We start from the raw sequence: 24,322 nt of genomic DNA, 5'->3' as shown, positions 1-24,322 counted from the left end.
AATGGTGACTTTCTTCACACACTACTGGTCTGCAGCACCTCAGCCCAAATCAGGAAAAGTAATAAAAACAGGGCTGCACAATTAGCATTACAATAGCATATTAAGGCCCTCATTACAAGCAGGGCAAAGCTAAATTAACACACGGTTTAATGTTTTCATTCTACGTATCCCGATTACAAGTTTTTGTGAGTGGCCTTACCACCTACGATATGTCAACCGATATTACCAGATGTGCATTAACTCTACCTAAATATAAGATGAAATACCGCATGCAGTAAAACCCTTGGAGTTAAACTGTTTTCGGCAGTTATGAGGTGCAGGGAGAGAAGAACATGAGGATTTACCACCTAACTGCACCCACTATTTTGAGGAGGTAGTACCCTTTGCTGCAAACATGTCACACAAACAAACACACACTGCATGTACCATAGTAAGTTACTTTGACTACACATCAAAAGATAGTGTTCTTCAACGCAAATAAATAAAAAATGTATGCTATACCATAGCAACCAGCATTGCGCAACATAAGATTCAAGTTAGCACCGTGAACACACAAAGAAATTGCTGGTGTCATTCCGGATGGACCTGTTACTATGTGGCCATTGGAAAAATAAGATCTGGTACCAAGTGCGGATCAGGAGTATACAATGGGCCGCTGGTATTGACAGGTTCGGAGGGATACATTGTCAAAATATGCGGCAGACGTAATGTAGCCAAAAGCAAACACACAACATCAAGGTCCGACTACAACCTTCAGTACTCTGGTTCATGCAGAAATCAAAGGAAGAAGCAGGCCAACCCCACAAGTCCCTGCCAGAGCCTGGACAAAGGAGAATTACCTTTGTCACAAGGATCTCATAATTCGCTCAAGGCGGCATTTGGAACATATTTAGGCTTGGTCATCAACCTGCACCAATATCATACTAGCGCTAATGTACAACATGCCCACGACCAACATCTTAACCAAAAATCACTGGTGTTACTTTCCACTAACAATTTGTCAAGACTACGTTAATAACAAACAATGAATACTACACTAACAAGTGCCGCTTTCCCCACCATGCAATGACCCTAGGGATGAATACTGTAATGGGGATCATCAATGACTTTTGACATGTATGTGCAATAACAATACGTATGTAACACCCTAGGAATTAGTGCAGGTACAAGCACATCTGCATATAACCCAACAACAATCGCTGTGTTATAAGATAACACTAACAGCCACACAGACAATTTTACACATTATGGCGGTCATTCTGACCCTGGCGGTCAAAGACCGCCAGGGCGGAGGACCGCGGGAGCACCGCCGACAGGCCGGCGGTGCTCCAATGGGGATTCCGACCGCGGCGTTAAAGCCGCGGTCGGACCGGCAACACTGGCGGGCTCCCGCCAGTGTACCGCCGCCCCATTGAATCCTCCAAGGCGGCGCAGCCTGCTGCGCCGCCGAGGGGATTCCGACCCCCCCTACCGCCATCCAGATCCCGGCGGTCCGACCGCCGGGATCCGGATGGCGGTAGGGGGGGTCGCGGGGCCCCTGGGGGCCCCTGCAGTGCCCATGCCACTGGCATGGGCATTGCAGGGGCCCCCGTAAGAGGGCCCCTAAATGTATTTCACTGTCTGCTGCGCAGACAGTGAAATACGCGACGGGTGCAACTGCACCCGTCGCACAGCTTCCACTCCGCCGGCTCGATTCCGAGCCGGCTTCATCGTGGAAGCCTCTTTCCCGCTGGGCTGGCGGGCGGCCTGAAGGCGACCGCCCGCCAGCCCAGCGGGAAAGTCAGAATTACCGCCGCGGTCTTTCGACCGCGGAACGGTAACCTGACGGCGGGACTTTGGCGGGCGGCCTCCGCCGCCCGCCAAGGTCAGAATGAGGGCCTATGTATATTCACTGAAAATATGCAGTTAGGTATGACTCAGGGAACACAATCTGAAAAAACCCTGAGATTTGCTAGTGATGGTATTCTAAGCACAAGGCACAGCATAATTTACCCCAAATTTTGTTTTTCATGTTTCATCGGCAGAGGGGTGTAATGTGTGCAACAAACTGACGAATTACAGTGCTTTTAAGGGTTTATACTCACTGCTGTGCATGACATTTGGTAGTGCACAGCCCCGGCCCTCCATAAATAGAGGACTTAGCTCTTTTTTATTTTTATAATGGGTTTTTGTGGGTTTGCTGACCCTGAGACCGGGTTCACGAATCCATTCATAGGTTTGGGTCCATGCATCTGAAGTGAATGATAGGAGAAATGTCCCTTGGGGATCAGCTGAGGCCTGCCTGATCATGGGACAATTTGACAGCAGACAGGTAGATCGCAGAAGCACATGTTCACCACTCCCTGCTGACGAACGCCAAGTCCCTTGGCATCACTACCTACCACATCACAGTTTTCTTCGGTACAAACCAAAAGACAGCACAGTTATGAAGTTTCGCACAAACGTAAATGGCTCAAATGTGTAAGTTAACCCATCCCTTTCCTCTCATCCATAACTCCACCTGTTCTCCAACTAACTCTTACACTACATTCTAAATTCACCTATCTAACCCTCAGTTACCCTATCCCACACTACCACCCACCTGAAACCTCAACTACCCCTTCCCTGCCAGCTACATCCTCTACCCACCCGCTCCCCAAATAACACCTAATCTAAACTTAAATACCACCCATAACTACTGCGAACATGGCACACATCACCCTAACGAAGATCATTTAATTATATATATATATATTAGGAGGCTGTATGAGAACATTGATGGTGAGGTATAAGGTACCCCACTGAGGTGTGCAAAATACTCAGACTGCCTCCAGGCTTGCGTGGGAGAGGCCTGCTTGGATGAGCAAGATGGCATGAAGTAGAAGAGGGAAATGTATTATGGTACTGCTGGCCAGGCCAAGCAAATGTGCAGAAGGCAATTGGAGCAAGTTGCTTGTTCTACAGCACAGGTATGTACCTGCAGTACTGCTGACATGAAAACATGTCCTGCAGCCATATGGTTGATGATCTGTCAGACAACACTGGTCCAATGGTGAAAGGCTATCCTGTTGGCTCTCTCTTCTGCCAAAGCAGCACACGTCTTGTTCCAGTGTGTAGCAGCAAACGTGGACCCCTCTCACTCCACCCTAACCAGGTCCACAATTTGTTCACACAGTGACCTTTGATGCTCGAACCACAGCAGCAACCAACATGAAGTTGTCTTGGAATGTAGCGTCTGCTGCCTTTATGGGAGAATGTTTTGTGAAATCTGTACCAACGTCTGTGCCACAGTTTCCTTCCTCTGCTTGTCCCTCAGTTGTCTGTGCCTGCTTTCTCATCATCGTAGACCAAGGGGGTCATTCCTACATTGGCGGGCGGCGGGCGCCGCCCGCCAAGCGGGAACCGCCACTTGGCCGCTCCGCGGTCAAAAGACCGCGGAGGCCATTCAGACTTTCCCGCTGGGCCGGCGGGCGCCCGCCAAGGGAGCGCCCGCCGGCCCAGCGGGAAAGGCCCTGCAACATTGAAGCCGGCTCCGAATGGAGCCGGCGGTGTTGCAGGGGTGCGACGGGTGCAGTTGTACCCGTCGCGATTTTCACTGTCTGCTATGCAGACAGTGAAAATCATGCTGGGGCCCTGTTAGGGGGCCCCCGCACTGCCCATGCCAGTGGCATGGGCAGTGCAGGGGCCCCCAGGGGCCCCACGACACCCGTTCCCGCCATCCTCTTTCTGGCGGTGAAAACCGCCCGAAACAGGCTGGCGGGAAGGGGGTCGGAATCCCCATGGCGGCGCTGCTTGCAGCGCCGCCATGGGGGATTCTCCCAGCTGGGGGTAATCCGGTGGGAAACCGCCGGACCCGGCTGGGCGACCGCGGCTTTACAGCTGCGGTCGGAATGCCATATGAAGCACCGCCAGACTGTTGGCGGTGCTTCCGGCGACCTCCACCCTGGTGGTCATAGACCGCCAGGGTTGGAATGAGGGCCCAAGTTCTCAATGCCTACTCCCATGTCTGCCCGGGGAATGTTCTCTTCCTCATTCATCTCTTCCGCCTCCCTTTTCTGCATTTTGGTATCTTCTGCAGGTTGTAATATGGGAGCAGGCACAGCAGGTGTAGTGATGGCAACAGTGGGTGCTGTAAGGGCCACAGTAGCAACAGATAGTTTGGGATGTAGGAAAAATATAGGAGGAGGCAGAATGTGGACACCTGCACAGCTGTACCTCTGGTGGTTGATGATTCCCTTATAACAAGGCCAATGGCATGTCAGCTGGTAAGTGTCTGAGAGATAGTTACCAGGGTGGCAGGCGGTGTGGCTGTAACGCCAAGACTAGCAGCTGTGGTGGTGGATGATGGTGTGACTGATGAACCAGTGGTGACAGTGGATCTGAGGGCTTCCCTTCCCCTGGGCCGCCTAGCCGTTGGTGTGCACATGCTGTATAGCTCACTACTCTACTCTCCTGTGTAGTGTAACCTCCAAGTAGAGTAGGAGTGCACTACTAGTAATGGGGCCATATATCAAACATGACCTGATGGTGTAAGTAGTGGTTCAGTATTGAGCTTCATGCAAACTATGTTAATTGCTGCCATCTTCTTATGAAATTCTCAATATTGTAATGAACTGCCAAGTTTATCATTTTCGACCATTGGCCTTTCATGAATAAGGATTACAAGAAAAGACTATAAAGAACATAAAATATCATAGCCCATTGTAACACAAATTAGAGAATAAATAGCAGAGGTGTGTGCAAGCTAAAAGGTCACTGGTGAAACATGGTGTTTACTTTCGGATATTAGGGGGTGATTTGGGAAAAAAGTAACAGGCCGATAAAATTAGATGCTGCTTTGTGACATTTTCATGTTTTTTCCACGGAATGCTGCATGCCTCATCGAGGAAGCATACTGTGACTAAAATTACCTAATTGGTGGCCTCGTTCGGAAGATAGATCTTTGCAGATTTGGTATGTTAAGTCCAGAGAGCTTCACCAATGGCCATATAGTTCTTCTGTGGGCTTGTTGATCATTTCTGTTTAAAATAGATTACTGAATCCAGGTAAGGAAAAGCTGGTGACCCGATTTGATGTCTGCTGAACAGTTGATCACTGAGAGGGAAAGTGTTACTGTGTACCATAAATACTATGTTTTTTGAACTGAGGTAATTGATCCTCTTTGTATTGAGCCTGAATACTCCTGGCCAGACACTGTTTTTAAGTGCCTCAACAATTGTTTGGTCTCATTAACCTCTACTTTACTGTATATTCTGACATTCAAGAGTGATATTACTTGACTTTTCCAAGGTTATTTCTAGCCAACAGTTCAGGCCAAACAGCGCCTTGCAAAAGTAAATAAAGGTGGTATTCTCGGATACACGGACTCTTAGCATGTGTTGAGGCTTTTTGCTCTTATGTTGCCATGACTTTTTTGTGACCCTTGTGATGCCTCTTACCGCTTCTTGTGCCCTTGATAAGAAGTTATCCATATGGTTTCTCTAAGAAAGCTTGTTGAACAATGATCAGCCAAAATGTTCTAAAGTGCTTATAATTTAAGTTGTCTGGTTTCCTATTCTTAGTGATTTGCCTGATGTTTTCATTGCTTTGGGGCCCTAGCTCATGACCTTAGATCAGATAGATCAACTTTTAAGTGGATTTTGACACAGTAGGCTTTCTTTCCATCTAGTTGAAATTGAAGAGAAGGTTGTGTTCGTGCCAAAAAGGGCAAGGAGATTTCTGTTAGATTAAATCTCAGAAGGTATGTAGTGACTGCACGTATTGCATTGTGCACGTTGTTTGTGTAGAGAATAAATAGCATTAGGGACAAGATACAGCCTTGCTTGACTCCATTGTAGGCCATTAAATGTCTGTTTCTGGCTCCTTTTAAACCTACCCTGATTTGTTCTTCGTTATCTACCTTGAGGCTGATGGTTATTGTTAAAAGGACGGTTTCAAACCCTTGTTTTCCAGTTTGAGTCAGAGTAGTGTCTGTGTACCATGTCAAAGGTCTGTGAAAAATTCAGAAAGGTCACAAACAGAAGCATCTATTGCTTGGTTGAAACATTCGTAGGCAGTGAGATGGATCTTCTCAATGATGGAAAGACCAGTCCTGAAAGATTCAGTTGTCCTCAGTCCATGCATTCAGATGTTCCAACATAATATTGAAGATCATTTTTCTATGCTCTCTGTCAAGCATATCGGTCTGTACTAGCCTGGTACAGATACCTTTCTGCAGAGTGGTATGATCAGGTTAGTTTTCCATGATTCTGGCAACTTGTTTTAGTCATGAAGAACACAAATGCATCAGCTAGGAGAGGTGACTACCACTTACTGAATCATTTGAAACACTCCAGTTGAAGCAAGATTGGCCTGGATATTTTTCAATTTAGATCTTCATTGCGTCAGTTGTTTTTCTGATGTCAACCAGTTAGTTGGGCAATCTGTATTTACTTCAGCGGTCTTTTGATGAACAGTGTCTTTGCTATTTGTGCATTGTTCTTGTAACAGATTCCCAAAAGTGGGATGACCTTTCTACTGTGGAAATATTTGCTTTGATGGTGACCCAAAATGTCCTACCTGTGACATTTGCATCTAGGACCCAGAAGGCCCTTTCATCATTGGCCATGGCTGCCTAAATGCAGAGAGCTGACTGTTGCCTTCTAAACTAGCTTTCATTCTCTGGTGGAGTTAAAAGATGGGGCTAGCGATGCCTTTATCTGAACTATGTTCAAGGTCGATACTAATTATTTCCAAGAAAAAACTTTTCTAGCACTGCTCCGTTTTTATCTTTCCTCAAAATGTGAAACAATTTGTGTGCCTGGTGTTTTTCTGGTAATCTTCACGTTTGCTGCCACAGTCTCCAGGCTTCACATTTAGATCCCTACAGATGAAAGGGCAACAGTTTATACTGTTACCTGTAACTTACTTTAAGTCCTCATAAAGATCATTGATTTGTTTCTCCAAACTGCAGCAGTGATTCTGGTGGTTTGTAATTATTGAAAACCATGACCAAACTGGAGCATTTTTTTATTAGTGCTGCTTACACAAATTGTTGGTTAAGTTTCACTGGTGCAAATTCCCTGCTTAGGTTTGTCCTGCATCTAATCTGAAGCCTGCCTGAGTTTATTCTGCTATTTGAAACAGCTGGGGTTGCAAAGGTAGCAAAACCTTGGGGTTCCTATGCTGTTAAGGACCAAGTTTCCTGTAGGGAAATGACTTCCCGAGAAACGAGATCATGACCAGGATCTCCCAGTGTGCCTGGGATGTGCTTGAGATGTCCCATGAGATATATTACCACATGTTGGATGTTATTCCTTTTAGCCAGGTGGTTACCCCTGTCGATTCAAGTCAGATGCTGTTTTTTTAAGCACACGTTGGATAAACCTGTGTACTCAGAGGTAGAACACAATCTGGTTGTAGGATTCATTGGGTATGCTTGCTGCAACATTCTCTTGTGCTGTTACAGAGATCAGGCTATCCATTGTTGAGGGTTCAATTCAGGTTCGGGGTCCGCCACTGATGGCTACATGAGGCCCAGTTTCGCTCTTCAATGCACCTAGGTCATGAAAATTAGCTCAAGTTTGCTGCTTTTGTTGAGATATGCCTGTTCTTTTTATTGAACGTGAAGTGAAATGGCCTTTTTTTTCCTTGTGTGCAGGCCTGTTGCCTTGTTAGCTATCTCTAAAGCAACTCGTGCATGGCAATTTGTGGTCTTATGACTTACTTGTTGACGTAGTGTGACCAATCACTACTACTAATGGACTAATGGACTCTCTTGACATGTTTTTAGATGTACCCTACGCTAAAGCTATGTGGGTATTGGGTTTTGAGGATCCCAGGACTCCCTTTCTACTCTGCTGTGCATAGGCAGGTGTTTGGGTGAATTCTTGTGTGGCTGCATTGGGTTCCCCTTTCCATCGAGCACTGGGTTTTCTGCTTTCTGGATTAGGATTTCCCTTTCCATTGAGGGCTGTTGGGATTACTAACCTAGTCGCTGAGGGTGGACTGCTTGCTGACGGTGGTTCTCTCCTCTTCATCTAGCTACTGAGAGAGCTGGAACTTGTGCCTGTTTGGCCCATTTCAGAGCGGTAACCCTCTTTGTCATCTTAACATTGTTGAATAAGACTGTGCCTTTAACAGTTTTTTTTGTTTAGAAAGTCGCTTTTTCATCAAGACTGTCAGCTTTTCAGAGTTATGTTTTTGGAATGTAAAGAAGGATACGTTTCCATGACTCATTTATGTTTAAGGGCGGGACCTTGTTTTTGGCACTATCTGGACAAAAAATGGTCTTCCCAGTTTACTAATTGACTATGGGGGTCATTCTAACCCCGGCGGGCGCCGCCCGCCTGGCGGGAACCGCCACTTGGCCGCTCCGCGGTCAAAAGACCGCGGAGGCCATTCAGACTTTCCCGCTGGGCCGGCGGGCGCCCGCCAAGGGAGCGCCCGCCGGGCCAGCGGGAAAGGCCCTGCAACATTGAAGCCGGCTCCGAATGGAGCCGGCGGTGTTGCAGGGGTGCGACGGGTGCAGTTGCACCTGTCGCGATTTTCACTGTCTGCTATGCAGACAGTGAAAATCATGCTGGGGCCCTGTTAGGGGGCCCCACGACACCCGTTGCCGCCATCCTGTTCCTGGCGGTGAAAACCGCCAGAAACAGGCTAGCGGGAAGGGGGTCGGAATCCCCATGGCGGCGCTGCTTGCAGCGCCGCCATGGAGGATTCTCCCAGCCGGGGGTAATCCGGCGGTAAACCGCCGGACCCGGCTGGGCGACCGCGGCTTTACAGCAGCGGTCGGAATGCCAAAGGAAGCACCGCCAGCCTGTTGGCGGTGCTTCCGGTGACCTCCACCCTGGCGGTCATAGACCGCCAGGGTTGGAATGAGGCCCTATATCTCATGTTGTGATTGTCCTTCCATGCCAGCTTGCAGTGGTGGTTAATTTCGTCTGTAAATGAATTATGTTTGGTGATTTTGGCTCTGTCGATATTTCAGTTTTCTGTCTGACCTCAGTCTTTCTGGTCCCTGGTGTATGTTTCAGTAGCCTCTGTTGCATGAGAAAGTTAGTCTTCAAGTTCTTTGGTGGGGGTTCTTGTATTTTGTGATTACGTTCAAGGGCTTTTCGGGCTCAGTACATGCAGCTGTGTCTGGTCCAAACCCTATAATGTACTCTATTAATACTATGTTTTTCATTTTGTTTTGCTCATATCCTGTGTGACGTTTATGTTTTTATGAGCCATATTGTCAAATGGGGAAATTAGCAAACCCACCTCTTAATTATTGAAAAAAAATTGTGATGCCTTTTATATTTACTCGTAGATCATTTACTCCCTTTTCAATATGGGGAAGTTTTTTTATTTTTATTAATCACCTGAAAGGCTCAGCCCGTGTCACATGTTTGTTGCAGTTTCCACTGTTCCCAAGATCATGCTCTTGTCACTTGTACGGCTGGCTAAATCTTTTGGTGATGGTGTCCGCCATATTATAGGACCATTTTGATGCCATGTGCATCCTTTTTTGAGGCATTGGTGAGGAATCGGGACATGGCAACTCTGAGGCGATTACAATATTACTCCTTTCTATTGTCATGTTGTGATACTTCTTTGTTTTGTTTTCTTACATGGCTGTTAAACTTAATAAAAAAGAATTTAAAAAAACAATATTACTCCTTTCTATCAAATTGTGATATGTATCTGGCCGATCTGGCTGAACTAGTGTAGTTTTTCTGCAATGGATTTCGTCTGCTAGCTTACTGCGGTGTCAGTGCTGAGTGTCACAACTGGGTGAGTCTGTGTTACTGATTTACAGGCAGTGGATAGTTTGGTGTCATCAGTGGCCTTGTCAGGCTGTGTGTCCTGTTGAGGTTCTAGAGACTTCACTGTTGTTTCATGGTCTGCGTTTGGCCCTTTTCAGGGAATTCCTTGCTAGCTAGCTGATGTAGGTTATTGAGTGTTGAGTTATGCTTTCCAGGGAGCATCATTGCCAGGGTCCTCGGTCAGGCAATGATCGTCCTCTTGCCAGGGTCTTATCTATTGTTCCTTTTGGACAATTGTTTCTCATGTCCTTATGCATATGCTCCTCGATCGTTCACATCCTGAGGTTGCTTGTTCTATGAAGCTCCATATACAAGTTATGTCTTTGGGTTGATAATGGTAAATGGATGATTGATTTGCAGAGAGATGGGTTGTGTTGAGTGTGGGACAAAAAATAATCTATATGAGTGATCTGTATGAGTTTAGCATTCTTTGTTAGATGCCGAAAGTCTGTTCGCCTCAATTCTGTCTTTGCTCCACAAGTGGCTGTTACATACAAGCTATAGTCGATTGTTGTTAGGCTAAAGGGTGGAGCAATAGTAGTTGCCATCTGCTTCATCAAACACCTCGCTCTGCTCAGGACATTTTCTTGGCCCTTGAAGAGCCATTTCTGTTGCAGTCTCCTTCCCTGTCAACATTTATGAGTCTCCGTTGGAGTGTACCATTGCTTTGACTGTGATGCCTATCTTCAAATTGTTTTATCTGTTGCTGTTAGATCTAAGGCTAGTTTGTGGATTCAGTGTTTTATGCAGTCTTGACCCATCCTGCAACTTACTATGCTGACCTGCATCCTCCAGCCCTCCCTCTTGGTCTGCTCTCAGTGGCCAGGGGTAAATTGTCTTGTGTGCCTTGAGCTTGCTCAGTGTGTCCTCCATTAGCGATGGTCTGCATGGAAGAAGCGAGCCTGTGAACTCCTGACATTCCTTTCCAGTTTGCCACCTCCTGCCAGTCTGATCTGGAGGGTCTCTTGCCGTGCGCTATGTACCTGTTGTACTTAGTATTCAGTTGAGTACCTGCTCAGTCCTTATCCTGGAATCTTGGCATCTGTGCCACTTGCTTAATCTGTGTCGCTGTTGTAGGCTGAGGACAGCTCAGCGTGTTTGCAGTCTTAGTTGTGCGAAGCTTGTGCCATCTAGGCATCTGATAAACTTGGATGGCTGCATTCCTGAGTAAGCAACAGCCATCTCAGGAAGCTATGGTAGCTGGTGTCTTGTTTATTTGGCTTACTCGGTTCACTTTAGGTCTGTTCACTCTATTCTCTCCAAGTCGCTCTTAACAAATTCCAAGCAGTATTCATGCATGTTTGTGTTGGGTACAAGGTCCCAACCTGAGAAGCCCTGGTGAAGTCTGAGGGTGTAGTCTATGGGCTATCTGGCAGATCAGTTGGTTGAGTAGAGCATGTTGGAGTAAATAACCCTGCAACAGTCTTTTAAGAAGAGTTCAGAGCCCATCAACGAAACTGGGGATGTATTATTTTCCGATTAGATAAATCCTTATATGACCACAAGTTAAGTCTCAGCCTATTAGTCTCTTTTTCTCTGGGATTGTCAGTCTCACAATTCCGGGCTAGTCTTGTGCCACAAAGAGCCTTTACCTCTTTTCTCTGGAGAGTTTTCTATTGTAGTCCCACAATTAAGCCACAGTCTTTTCTATATTTAAGTGTTTCTGAGTTTTATACTTGTTTAGTCCTGGGCTTCTTCCACACTAGGGTACTGATGAGTCCAGGTTGTTGTGTGGGTAAATAATGAGGTCTGGAGAGATCCAGCTATTCAGCCTGTGCTCCCACCTTTCTTTCCCCTTATACCTCTGTTTTTCCCCTTTCCCTTATCTGTAAGGATTCAGCCTGTCCCTGTTCTAAGGCAAAACCTTGATTCTCCTTTTTGGATGCTGATTGGCGAGGATAGAGTTAGGTCCCACCTCTCTTTGGGTATTGATTCTGATTTCCCCTGTCTCTGCCTCTCGTAAATGATTTGGCCTTGTCCTACATCATTCGCCGAAAAACTGTGGAATCTGCATAGGTTCCCTGTTCATCAGTACCCTGCTTTTTTCCGCCATGGCTGTCCAGCACCAGCATCCTAAAATGTTTTGTGATGCTCCTTCTGGTGGAACATCAAAGAGTTGTTTCTACAGTATAAGTACCTCAGAGCTAAAAGGCAGATGGCCATATAGTGAATTCTCCCTCTACCTGCGAGGACAAGTCACAGCAGGTAAAAGATTTTCCCTTTTAACTTAGTCTGTTTTAAGAATAATTAAACAAAGACTTTTAGTAGTTATGAAAAAAATGTTTTAACCCCTTGAGGGCCACGGACATAATGGTTACGTCCGTGGTTGCGCCTCTCGGGTGCCACAGACGTAACCATTACGTCCGATTACTGGCCCTCGGGGGAAGCGCTAGCACTCCCCCTGATGGCCGCCCCACCCAGGTCAGGGCTGGAAGGGAAATCGCTTCCCCTTCCACCCCTGACCCCCCAAGTGACGTCTGATGACGTCAGCACGCGAGAGGGGCTGACCTCATCAGAGTTCACCTCCCATGCTTCCAGCGCGATTGTGGAAGAGAAATGTTGAGCATGTCTCTCCCGCTCGGGAGGAGGGGTCCAGCAGAGGCATGAAAGGAAAGGAAAGGTCTTTCCTTTCATGTCTCTTCAAGCATTTCTGCTGCCCGATCGTGATGCGATCGGGCAGCAGAAATGCCCACTAGACACCAGGGATTTATTTTTTCTTTGAAATGGACATTAGGGGAGCGGCCCCGTGGGAAAGGGCCGCTTCCCAGGGCCCAAACAATTTTTAGGCCATTTCTGCCCCCCTGGGGCAGATCGGCCTAATATAATTAGGCCGATCTGCCCCAGGGGGCAGAAAACCCCTAGACACCAGGGATCATTTTTTCTTTTTTTCTTTTTTTTTCATTTATGTGTGGAGAGCGACCCCTTTGGCAAGGGTCGCCCCCTGTGGGGCTTAATTGTTTTTAGACCATTTCTGCCTCACCTGGGGGCAGATTGGCCTAATATAATTAGGCCGATCTGCCCCCAAGAGGGGTAGAAACCACTAGGCACCAGGGAGTTTTTTTTATTTATTATCCTTACGCTCCCTGGGGGGGGCCAACATATTTTTAGGCCATTTCTGCCCCCCCAGGGGCGGATCTGCCTGATATAATAATATAATATAATATAATAATATATTATTATATATAATATATATATATATAAATACATATAAATACATAAGGGAAAAAAAACCTAGACACCAGGGATGAAAATAAAAAAATGTTTTTTTTTATATATATGTGGGGAGACTTAGGGGAACGCTGGGTGGAAGGAAATTTGTAGCTCCTCTTAGATTCCAGAACTTTCTGTCACCGAAATGAGAGGAAAAAGTGTTTTTTTGGCCAGATTTTGAGGTTTGCAAAGGGTTCCGGGTAACAGAACCTGGTCAGAGCCCCACAAGTCACCTCATCTTGGATTTTCATAGGTGTCTAGTTTTCAAAAATGCGCAGGTTTGCTAGGTTTCCCTAGGTGCCAGCTGAGCTAAAGGCCAAAATCCACAGCTAGGCACGTTTGCAAAAAACTGCTCTGTTTTCTTTGAGAAAATGTGATGTGTCCAGGTTGTGTTTTGGGGCATTTCCTGTCACGGGCGCTAGGCCTACCCACACAAGTGAGGTACCATGTTTATTGGGAGACTTGGGGGAGTGCTGGATGGAAGGAAATTTGTGGCTCCTCTCAGATTCCAGAACTTTCTGTCACCGAAATGAGAGGAAAAAGTGTTTTTTTGCCAAATTATGAGGTTTGCAAAGGATTCTGGGTACCAGAACCTGGTCAGAGCCCCACAAGTCACCCAATCTTGGATTTCCCTAGGTGTCTAGTTTTCAAAAATGCGCAGGTTTGGTAGGTTTCCCTAGCTGCCGGCTGAGCTAGAGGCCAAAATCTACAGCTAGGCACTTTGCAAAAACGTGTCAGATTTCAATGTAAAAATGTGATGTGTCCATGTTGCTTTTTCTGTCGCAAGCATTAGGCCTAATCACGCAAGTGAGGTACCATTTTTATTGGGAGACTAGGGGGAACACAGAATAGCATAACAAGTGTTATTGCCCCTTGTCTTTCTCTACATTTTTTCCTTTTAAATGTAAGACAGTGTGTAAAAAAGACATCTATTTGAGAAATGCCCTGTAATTCACATGCTAGTATGGGCACCCCGGAATTCAGAGATGTGCAAATAACCACTGCTTCTCATCACCTTATCTTGTGCCCATTTTGGAAATACAAAGGTTTTCTTGATACCTATTTTTCACTTTTTATATTTCAGCAGATGAATTGCTGTACACCCGGTATAGAATGAAAACCCATTGCAAGGTGCAGCTCATTTATTGGCTCTGGGTACCTAGGGTTCTAGAAGAACCTACAAGCCCTATATATCCCAACAACCAGAAGAGTCCAACAGACGTAATGGTATATTGCTTTCAAAAATCTGTCATCGCAGGAAACAATTACAGAGTAAAACGTGGAGAAAAATGGCTGGAGTTTTCACCTCAATTTCAATATATTTTTATTTCAGCTGTTATTTTCTGTAGGAAACTCTAGTAGGATCTACACAAATTACCCCTTGCTGAATTCAGAATTTTGTCTACTTTTCAGAAATGTTTAGCTTTCTGGGATCCAGCATTGGTTTCACACCCATTTCTGTCACTAAGTGGAAGGAGGCTGAAAGCACAAGAAATAGGAAAAATGGGGTTTGTCCCAGTAAAATGCCAAAATTGTGTTGAAAAATTGGGTTTTTTGATTCAAGTCTGCCTGTTCCTGAAAGCTGGGAAGATGGTGATGTAGGCACCTCAAACCCTTTGTTGATGCAATTTTCAGGGAAAAAAACACAAGCTTTCTTCTGCAGCCCTTTCTCCCATTTCAAAAAAACAAAAAACGAAATTTTTGCTGTATTTTGGCTAATTTCTTGGTCTCCTTCAGGGGAACCCACAAAGTCTGGGTACCTCTAAAATCCCTAGGATGTCGGAAAAAAAAGACGCAAATTTGGCGTGGGTAGCTAATGTGGACAATAAATTATGAGGGCCTAAGCGCAAACTGCCCCAAATAGCCAAAAAAGGCTTGGCACCTGAGGGGGAAAAGGCCTGGCTGCGAAGGGGTTAATGGTGAAGTCAGATATTTAATAAACATTAAAGAAAATTAAGTTTTAGAAAGATACCTCTTCCCTGCCAGACATTGCTGGAGGATAATTAGCATTGGCTGTCCATCTTCTATTAGCCAGCAATTAATCTTGAATAAGTGTGAATAGAGGTGAAATGCCTCCCAAGAGCAAACAATAGGCTGACCTGAATGGTCTGAGATGACTCCTCTGAACTCTGTAGAATATGCACAGTGGCAGCTGGGGACATTCTTTTCAATACTACAACGTCAAGACCTGTTTGACAGATCTGCTATATATAACCCTTAGGGCACACCTGAAAAGGGAAAGAACAAGAGGCCAAGACAATTCTTGAGGATCCACTGTCTGGCTGTTGAAGGACTCTGCTTTTGTCCTACCAGACATCTGTCTCTTGGTTTAGTGTGGGTACAGTGATGCCTCAAAATGGATGTTTAGTGTTAAATGACACTTGGATTACCATAGTACATTTCGCATACCTCCCCCTGAGCCCTCAAAGTACATGTTTAGTATGCACAAAGGCTTTTCCCATCTTGATAATGCGTAGGGTTGGCCCTGGGAACTTCTACTCCATTGGTTGGGGTGTGCCCATGAGTCATTCCTCCCTAATAGCACTAGTGCCAGGTACAAATGGGGCACTTCCAGGCACCTGCTTGAACACTTCCTGGACCTGCAGAAGATCAGAAGAGAATTAGACCTGCTGTCTGTGACCTGAGAGAAGTCCTGAAGGACTGTACCCAGGACAAAGAAGTGGACTTCAAGGGTTATAAGGCTGACCTCCCATTCAAGCTACAGGGATACAACAAACTACAAGAGGCTTCCTGAAAGTTCCCAGCTGACCAGTGGCAACTGGACCTGGACTGAACCTTGCTTCTGGCCTCTGCATTACACACGATGAGTCTCCAGGTACCACTCCTGAGATCCCGTGGAGCTCTAGAAGTGTACTCCTGTGGTTGATTGGGACTTAACAGACCAAGTTAAAAGGGAAAATCTTTGAGCAGGATGAACCTGTATCCAATGTGTGCTCCATCGCAGTCCATGTCAAATTGCACCTAGGTCTGGTCTACAGCCAGCATTGACTATCATTGGAGCTTTGTGCATGTTGCCATTATTCTACTTAAAGCTTTAAAAAGTCATATCTTTGGTTCCCCCTATTGATGTTTTGTTGCTTTGGTGTAATTTTGTTTAATACATTTTACTTTATTTTTCTTATTCCGCTTGGGAGCATTATTGTTTTACATTTTGACTCTTACTGTTTTGGTACTGCATGAATACACATTGCCCTAAATTAAGCCTGTTTGTGCTCTATCGACCAGAGGTTTGAGCTGAGTTTAATTTAGTGATTTTGATCGTTCATCCTGGCAAGGGTTGTGATTGTTTCTTGAGGAATCTAGTTTCCTACATCCACCATTTGATTTTTGACAAATGCCGTTATTGGAACAGAAGGAGGTTTACATTTCTCTTTTTGAGCTATGAGAACATCTAGTGGTAGGAGGTTTGTATGACAAGGACTATTTTTCTTACAGAAAGTACTTTTTTTTTCTATGGCACATGCTAGTATATAATGCATGTAATGTGTTTCCAGGTCAGGCGTGGGGTTGTCAGCACTAGTTACTATATAAAAGGATTATTTGTTCTTCGGCTCTACGCAATGCTCCTGGGATTCCATTCTTTTCGTGCCCTGGCACTCCAGTCCCTTGTTTTTTCTTTTAACGTTACAGTGATCTTGTTTGGTGTTTTGCTTTGCCTTGGTTTGAATTGCTTGTTTTTCTTGTATTGTTTGCTTGTGTTGAGCAGCGTTTCATGCATTATGCTTTTTCCTCGTTTAAGTATAATCTTAACTTTTTGGTTCGATTTCTTCTGAGCTTTTTTGGGGGGCCATTGCCTAGCATCCCCTCTCTGCCCTTTAGTTATCCTGGAGGACAGCGCTGAGTTTGCTGGGGAAGGTCGCCCTTATCATCCTTGGTCCAGACTCCTGGGTAAGGTAGAAAGGTGTGACCTGCCATTAACAGGGTGTCGGTTTCTCCAAGAACAGCAAAACATTTTCAGAATTGTTTTCCTTGAATGTCAAACTAGAAAGCTGATAGTCACGCACAGCGTTGCCTGTTTTAGAGAGTCTTCTATAATTAATCCCCTGTTTAACTATGTGCCACAATTTCATAACTCATCCAAAACTGTATTAGTTGCATTAGTGGTACTATCTTCAAAGAACCATTAGGCGTGTGTCGGGGGATTTCAAGTACTGGCTGATAAAGCAGTTGATTACTAAAACAATTGAAATACAAGTAGAATTGCTGATTGAACTACATCTGCCATAATGCTTTGCTGGAGGATCGGTGCAAAGTGTGTAGTATGTTTTCCACACCTGTGAAACAGAATAAAATGGCCTAGACAATATCTTCTGTGCTGTGCAAGTCACTCTATCCAATACTGAAGAGCTGTTCTGAAAACCAATGTGTACTAACAGTAACTTGTTGTGCTTGGCGTTCCATTTTGAGGACGGACATAGTAGTTGCTTCCAACATGGGAACATTAGAACAATAACATTATTAATGGATGATAGTTCCCTGTCACAGTTTTTACAATTTGTGATTAATGTAGGCCCAAGAATCGGACTAGTTGTGGATTTACTGATTTCCCTAAACAAAACTTTGAAATATCTTTCTGACAGTGTATGGTTTTTTTAAACTAGGAATCCCTTTGGGAGTAATGGGCGGAGAAAGAAGTCGATCATTGAGCCTCACTACCATGTTGTTAGGGGACATTTTAAATATTTGTGATGGCCTCCTTCCAAAAAGTATTGATTAGGTTATTGCTTCCTTTTCACAATATAAACCTACCACATGCACAACACATTCAACTGTACTTTGTTACTTTCAAAATTATGGTCAAACATATATTAGCCTCTGATTATGTTTATAAGCAGTCTTTAACACAGTTGGACATGCACTCTCCTTAAATTGTCCTGCACAAGATAAGTAATTATTAAACCTTTGCTTTCAGAATCAATTTTGCCTCACCTCCATGCAATACCCATTTGTTTTTTATTTCTCCAGTCCGTGTAACGTGCCTATGCTAATATTGCTATTCTTTTCTCTTTTTTATATGTCTTTAAAGTTTTATACAACTCTTCTCTAAACACGATTGGAGTTTGTGCACTTTAAATAGTAACATACGCAGGGAAGTGGTGCAGCGTGAGGAATGCTGGTTAGGAAGCGTCTTGAAAATGATGCAGGTCAATTTAAAATAAATTTTGGCTTTCCTCAGAAGACAAAGAAGATCTTCAGCACTGGGTTAAGTTGTAAATGTTATGTTTCTGAATAGCTTGCTACTAATTGTAACACAGCTTTTATTGGAGACAATAAAGTTTTAGAAAATCCTATCAGTGCTGTATGTTCAAACTTAATTCCATAGTTCACTAAGGACTGGGCCTCTGAGCAGAAGTCTTTGATTTTAGAAATGTTTTTTTTTTTTTTTTAACAGACTGGAATGCGTGTCTAGCATTTTTTGGATCAATTGATATGGTCACCCTATGAAGAGTTACTGATTTATCTACAGCCTAATGTTTTTTTACTCTTGAGGTAATACCGTTAATGTAGAGTTCAGAGAGCCATTATTTAGTAAAGTTAGATTTGGTTTGTCTGAATAATAGGATAAATTAAGTCTTTTTGGATTGGCACTGAGTTTGATGCTATACAGTTTTGAAGGCAAGCTTACAGTTTATTGATGCCATCAAGGAAATAAAGAAGTAACCCTGTGGGACAGTGCAAGTAATATAAGTAGACTCTGAGACAGAGTTTCCTTTTCCAGTCACCATTTGACGATCAGCTAAAAATGAGGTGAATCAATTTGGGGCACAGCCTGTGCACATTTCCAGGACATGGTTCTTACAATCATCTATTTTGAGGGCTGCTGAGAAGTTGATGAAGATGACGAGGAAAGTATTACCCTTGTTCAACATGCTGTATTTATGATCCAGATTGGTAAAGTACTAAAAGTTTGTTATTTTCAATTGTAGAGTTGAGCTACTCAGAGACACATTTTGATTAGTTTTGTTGATATATTTCTTGTTCACAAATGGGTCAAAAGATGCACAGCTATCTTGAGAGATTGGTGGCAATAACGATACTTTTGCATGTCCAGTTGTTGAGTTTATCGATTGATGGAGTAGATTTTATCAATATATGGGTTTTGTCATTCGTGGATTGGATAGTTCTTTAAAGAGTGAGGGGCTTGGGCTTAATTTTTTACCATTAAGCAAGAGTTATTTTGACTTGATAATGGCGTTCTGAATCCTCTTCTGTAGAGATGTGGATTTTGCTGTGGCGATATTGTCCATATACACTTTTCTAGTTGCTATAAAAGGAGATTAAACTTGGAAGACCTCTAACGTCTTTCCTATTATGTATTTTTTTCCTTTGGGCTAGCAGATAATCAGGACAAAAGGATGATATTTTACAACCAAAAGGCACTAGTGGGAGACCATTTTAATTGCTTGCGTTGCGGCCCACGCACCCTTCCTATGCTTCGCTGGACTCCAGGACACCAGGGGAAGGGTCTGCTTGGGAGACAACGAAGGCCAATTATGGCTGTAATGATTTTATGGCACTGTGGAACAGAAAATCCCCTAGATCCAATGTCACAGGGTCGGAATGGGACACAAAATAGGCCCCGGTATAAAAATAAAAGTTGCCCCCATTAGTGATTTTGAAAGCTAAAAAGTGGCCTGTCCTTTGCAAATAGGTCAGTTTGTAACTGGTAAGGATGCTGTATAAGGGTTTTGCAAGGTATGGAAGACTAAATGGATCTGAGCTTACTGCAGGCAGGCAATATTTGTTTTATATGTGGCAAATCAACAGAAACAAACTGGCCCAGCAGACCATAAAAAAGCCGCCAAACAAGCAGCCCACACACTGACCTATCAGACCAACCCAGCGGGCACTGCCCGATTGCCCTATAGACCAGTCCGACCTTGGAGTGACACCAAAGGTCTGGTAGCTGCACTGATCCACTGTCCGTAGTGTTGTGTTCCCACATACTGGCTAAAGTTGGGGATGTAAAACTAGTGGTTCACTCTGTAGTCGGCTGTAGTGCAAAGGTTGCAGGAGGTAACACTAGCATGCCTGTAAAAGCAAGCCACTAACAGCACATTCCCTGTAAGAAAAAGAGTAGTCATGAAAGGGAGGACTATCATTTGAAAGTTCCACTGATACTTGATCGAAGCTCTGCACAAAGCTTCCACCTGGGCAAAGGGTGTGCTGTTTGTCTCGCATTTTCACTTTGGAACCATCGCGGAAGAGGCTGCGTGCTTTATAAAAACCCCTGTAGTGGAAGTCTCTTGACTTCTAGACAAAGGGGATCCTGCACCCTGCTTGAAACAACAGACAGACAGGCAGACCTTTCCGAAGGATATGGAACATACCTATATTTTATTTAACAAAAGGCCCAAGGAAGGGTTGGGAACATGCTAAATAAGGGCATAACAAGCATTTAAGTGTGCTTCCTTCTCCTCTAGCAACGTATAAAGTTTTTTTTTAACTAAAATAAATCAATTGGACTTATTTAAATATATTGGTAATAATAAATGAGCACTCTGGTTTATGTTCATTTAAAATATAACACTGGTCACATCTCTACAGGTGTATCGACGTCAGGAGCCCCCTTTAAATACCCAGGCAGGGTTGGGGACTCACCTTTACCTGGATGTGGGTTGTATGCAGATAATGAGGTAAGCTGATAGCCAATTAAGGTATGTGACTAGATGGTCACTTCATATTAACTTTAATCAAGCATGGTTTTCTAAGGTTTCACATTATAGCATGCATGTATTCAATAATCTGACAGCTCAAGGCATACAACGTTGAAAGAAACCTGTTACGGTACAATGGGCTATTACTGAAGGGCATCCCAATCTCCTGTTAGTTATCTTCAGGGAGGATGCATTTGGTTGGTTTAATCCGTTGCATAACTCCTCTCCGACGTCTGATTTTTTCTTGGTACCTGGGGCAAACTCCTAATTTAGCCTGTGCTGTGCCTAGAAACAAAACATCCTGGTTCTTTTGCTAAGCAACACCATAGGCGGATGCTTTGCACCCTGTATAAAGTCAAGTCCCCACTTGGTAATCTTCACTCCTGCCAAATCCCTTCTCGGCAAATAGGTCTTTATTAATCTGACCTAACGTGGAATAGAAGAAAAAAAATCGAGGCATCTCCCAAATGATAAAAGAGCTAATATTTTTACACAGTACTGAAATGGTAACTGTTAAGTGCAATCCTGAAACACTGAATTTGTCAATCAAACAAAAAGAAGCAACTCCAAATTAAAGTGTTGTACTTGCTCAAAGCAGCATTACATATTAAGAATCTCAGAGAATTATGGGAGCTGGTGAAATGGGGATGTACTAAAGATTTTTCTTCAGTATATAAGGAAGTCAGTAACTTCGACCTAGAAACTGAAGCGGGACCTCATAGATATCTTTATACAAGCCTGAATGGGAGTGAGAGTTTAGTTTGGAAATTCACAGAAGAGGAAGTGGCCAAAGTGATATACAGTTAAAGACCATCTAAAGCACTTTGTCAAGACAGAATCCCCGCAGATGTCTTTTGAGCCATTCCATTATACACCGGGCATCCGAAAAACAGTCTCTAATGCAGTCTGGTAATAAAAAGAAGTTCCATCCTCTTGGAGAACAGCAGTCATAATCCCCATCCAGAAAAATGGCTCTTGGGTGCACCTTAGGGATTCTCTTCCAAATGTTTTGCTGGATGGGGTAGAGTTTATGGTAAACTTCTCCTTAATCGTTTTCAGAACTCCAAATGGGGTTTAGGAAAGGAGTGGGAACTACTGAACAAGCAACGAGGCTCTAGTTCACATCTATGTGAAGTTAAAAAAAAACTACCCTGTGTATAGTATTAATAGATAAAAAAACAAAACATTTGACTCAGTCAACAGAACCCTTTTTGATCTTTTCTGAGGGACCAACAATGGCCAGAAAATCTCCAGACTGTCTCCCATCATCTTCATCATAAGAATACAAACAGGCCTGGTACAGACCAAAAGGGGAGTGTGCGCCCAATTTACTAATTAAAAATGGAGTCAGGTAAGGCTGTGTACTTGCTCCAACTTTACCCAACTTATTCAGAAATTATGTGGGAACATTTCTTAACAAGCTGAACCTGGTAATGCCAACAATGGGAGGCGAGAAAACCCCACAGCTTCTATTTGCTGATGATACTGTACATTTGTCATGAACTGAGCGGGTAATGCATCGCCTAATGAGAATCTTTGAATACTATTGCAGCTCTGAAATAAATCTTTTATGTAATAACAGCCACTTTCGTTCATTGAAAATCATACCAAGCTACTCATATTATTAGTGTGCTAATAATGACCACAGCAGAAGAATTACATTAGTGGCCATTCAATGAAAATTACCATAAGAAATAACCTCAGTGACTCGGGCAGGGTTTCCAGCAGTAATGTGGAGAAGGCTTTATCAGTTTAGAATGCCACCTCTATATGGTTAATACATGACAGCCATAGGTGCAATGCTTCTAGCACAAAGGTAATAATATTAGTCAGACGGTTCCCCAGCCCCTCATGATTTATCACTCAAATATTACCTTTAAATATATTTTAGAAATCCAACCATTTTTCTTCAAACATCAGCTTATGAGTTCTGTAAATACACACATTTCCATCTCCAATGCATGCTTTTCAGTTTTGGGATACAGATATTAATTCAACCAAGCAAAAACTTCAAATTTAGTAGTCTGGGCTGCACACAGGAGAGCTACTTACAGGTAGCTGGAAAGCTACCAGTAGCTGTTCAAGCTACTCGTGTATACCCTGGTTTATGGTATCATTTGAATCTTTTAGAAAAATGGTATTGTCGACCAGTGTTTGGAGAAAAAATTCTACAAAGTGAGTTGATGATTATTCTAGAGATCCAATCCCAGATACTATGGGTTACCCTAGGCAGATGTGTCATTTTTTTGTGGATTTTTGGGACACAATACAAGTATGGCATGCTGGGCTGTTGTGTGCAGAGAAGGTCACTCTCTGTTTCGGACATCCATCTTTGTACTTCCACCCCATCAACCAGGGTTTTGATTCCTCCAAGATTGCTAGTGGTCAGGTTGCTTGAAAGTTTCCTAAAGCTTTCTCGTCAGCCATTAATTTCAGGGTTAATCCAGGTAATCAGATTTGTTCTGCCCCACTCCCCTTATTTTCTTATAGTTGAACAAGACTCTCTGCTCTCGGGAGGTTGTCACATGGTGTGAACTCCTGGGTTTCAAGTCTTCTCAAATTCTCTAAAACTACCTGTTCAAAAGTCACAATTGGTGGCGGAATCAAGTTGCCTGGCAGTGGAGACTCTGATTTCCTGTCTCCAGACCTGTCTTGTTATTAGAGGTTATCAGTGTGAGGTCTTTATAATAGTAACAGAAACGTCCTTTTTTAAAAAGAATTGATGCAATTCAAAAATACATTCAACTCCATCATGTTTGTTGCTAGGAAGAAACCTCACTCCTCTAGTGAGGACCTGGTTTTCCATTGTTGTTAAAGAGATAATGGAAAGGTTAATAACCATAGTTATGGGACGGTTTACTGTTGGTTTCTGCATCTACCGCATCTGGGTGTTGATGTGTCTCTTTGGGTTTTGTTTCTTCCTCCCTCCTTTCCTGAAACATGACCTCTTTCTTAAAAAAGCCTGCTCATGTTATGAAATATCAACTGTCATGAAAGAGGGGGCCAATAGGCTGGCTGAGCTCCATTACTCACACAGAAAAAATGCAAGGAAAAACAACAGAGACTGTTCGTTAGAGATGTAAGAAAAACCTTGCAAGAATCACATGACTTGTGTTACTATGTTTTCCATATTATCGAACAAAATACATCAGTCGATTATAAAATATTGGCGTATCCAGATAACCATTGAACAACACCTGCAAACCCTCTCTTGGCTTTCAAACAAAGTACAACTATACATGATTACCTAGCATATACCTGCCCCCTGAAGACTAGGGCCAATAACCAAAAAACACAATGGACATCCCATAGTCAGTAGTAACCAACCAATGTGGTAGTTGCAGTATATGTACTCAAACAACTTCTTCAAAATCACTACTTACAGATAGATAGATACTTCCAATTTCATATTCTTCACCTTTAGAATATCCCCTGGTGTCAGACTGGATTTGGAATTTTGTCACAGTGTTTCTGCGTGCTGGCAGGTAGTAGCTGGTAGTGTGGCTCTGCACTGCATGTAGCAGAAGTGTCAGCCTATACTCTGACATCAGTTCCTTTCTTTCTGCATGTTTATACATAGATTTGGAAATGTACTTCCAAGTTTGTCAGTATTCAGACATCTTTCAAATTTCAATGACATTGTGCTCGGAAACAATGCACTACAGC

General features: G+C 43.7%; 1 protein-coding gene across 1 annotated transcript in view; it reads left to right on the top strand.

Moving 5' to 3' along the window:
• Window positions 1-24,322, top strand: part of LOC138295758 (N(4)-(Beta-N-acetylglucosaminyl)-L-asparaginase-like) — a 307,883-nt gene that overhangs the window by 225,271 nt on the left and 58,290 nt on the right. Inside the window, exon 6 of the mRNA XM_069234263.1 lies at window positions 20,547-20,635. Coding sequence (XP_069090364.1) covers window positions 20,547-20,635 — 89 coding nt within the window. The remainder of the gene's footprint in view (window positions 1-20,546; window positions 20,636-24,322) is intronic.

This window comes from Pleurodeles waltl, chromosome 5, assembly GCF_031143425.1.
Source record: "Pleurodeles waltl isolate 20211129_DDA chromosome 5, aPleWal1.hap1.20221129, whole genome shotgun sequence".
NCBI classification, from domain to species: Eukaryota; Metazoa; Chordata; class Amphibia; order Caudata; family Salamandridae; genus Pleurodeles; species Pleurodeles waltl.
Note: the sequence above shows the minus strand (reverse complement) of the source record. Positions and strands in the feature narration are given on the sequence as shown.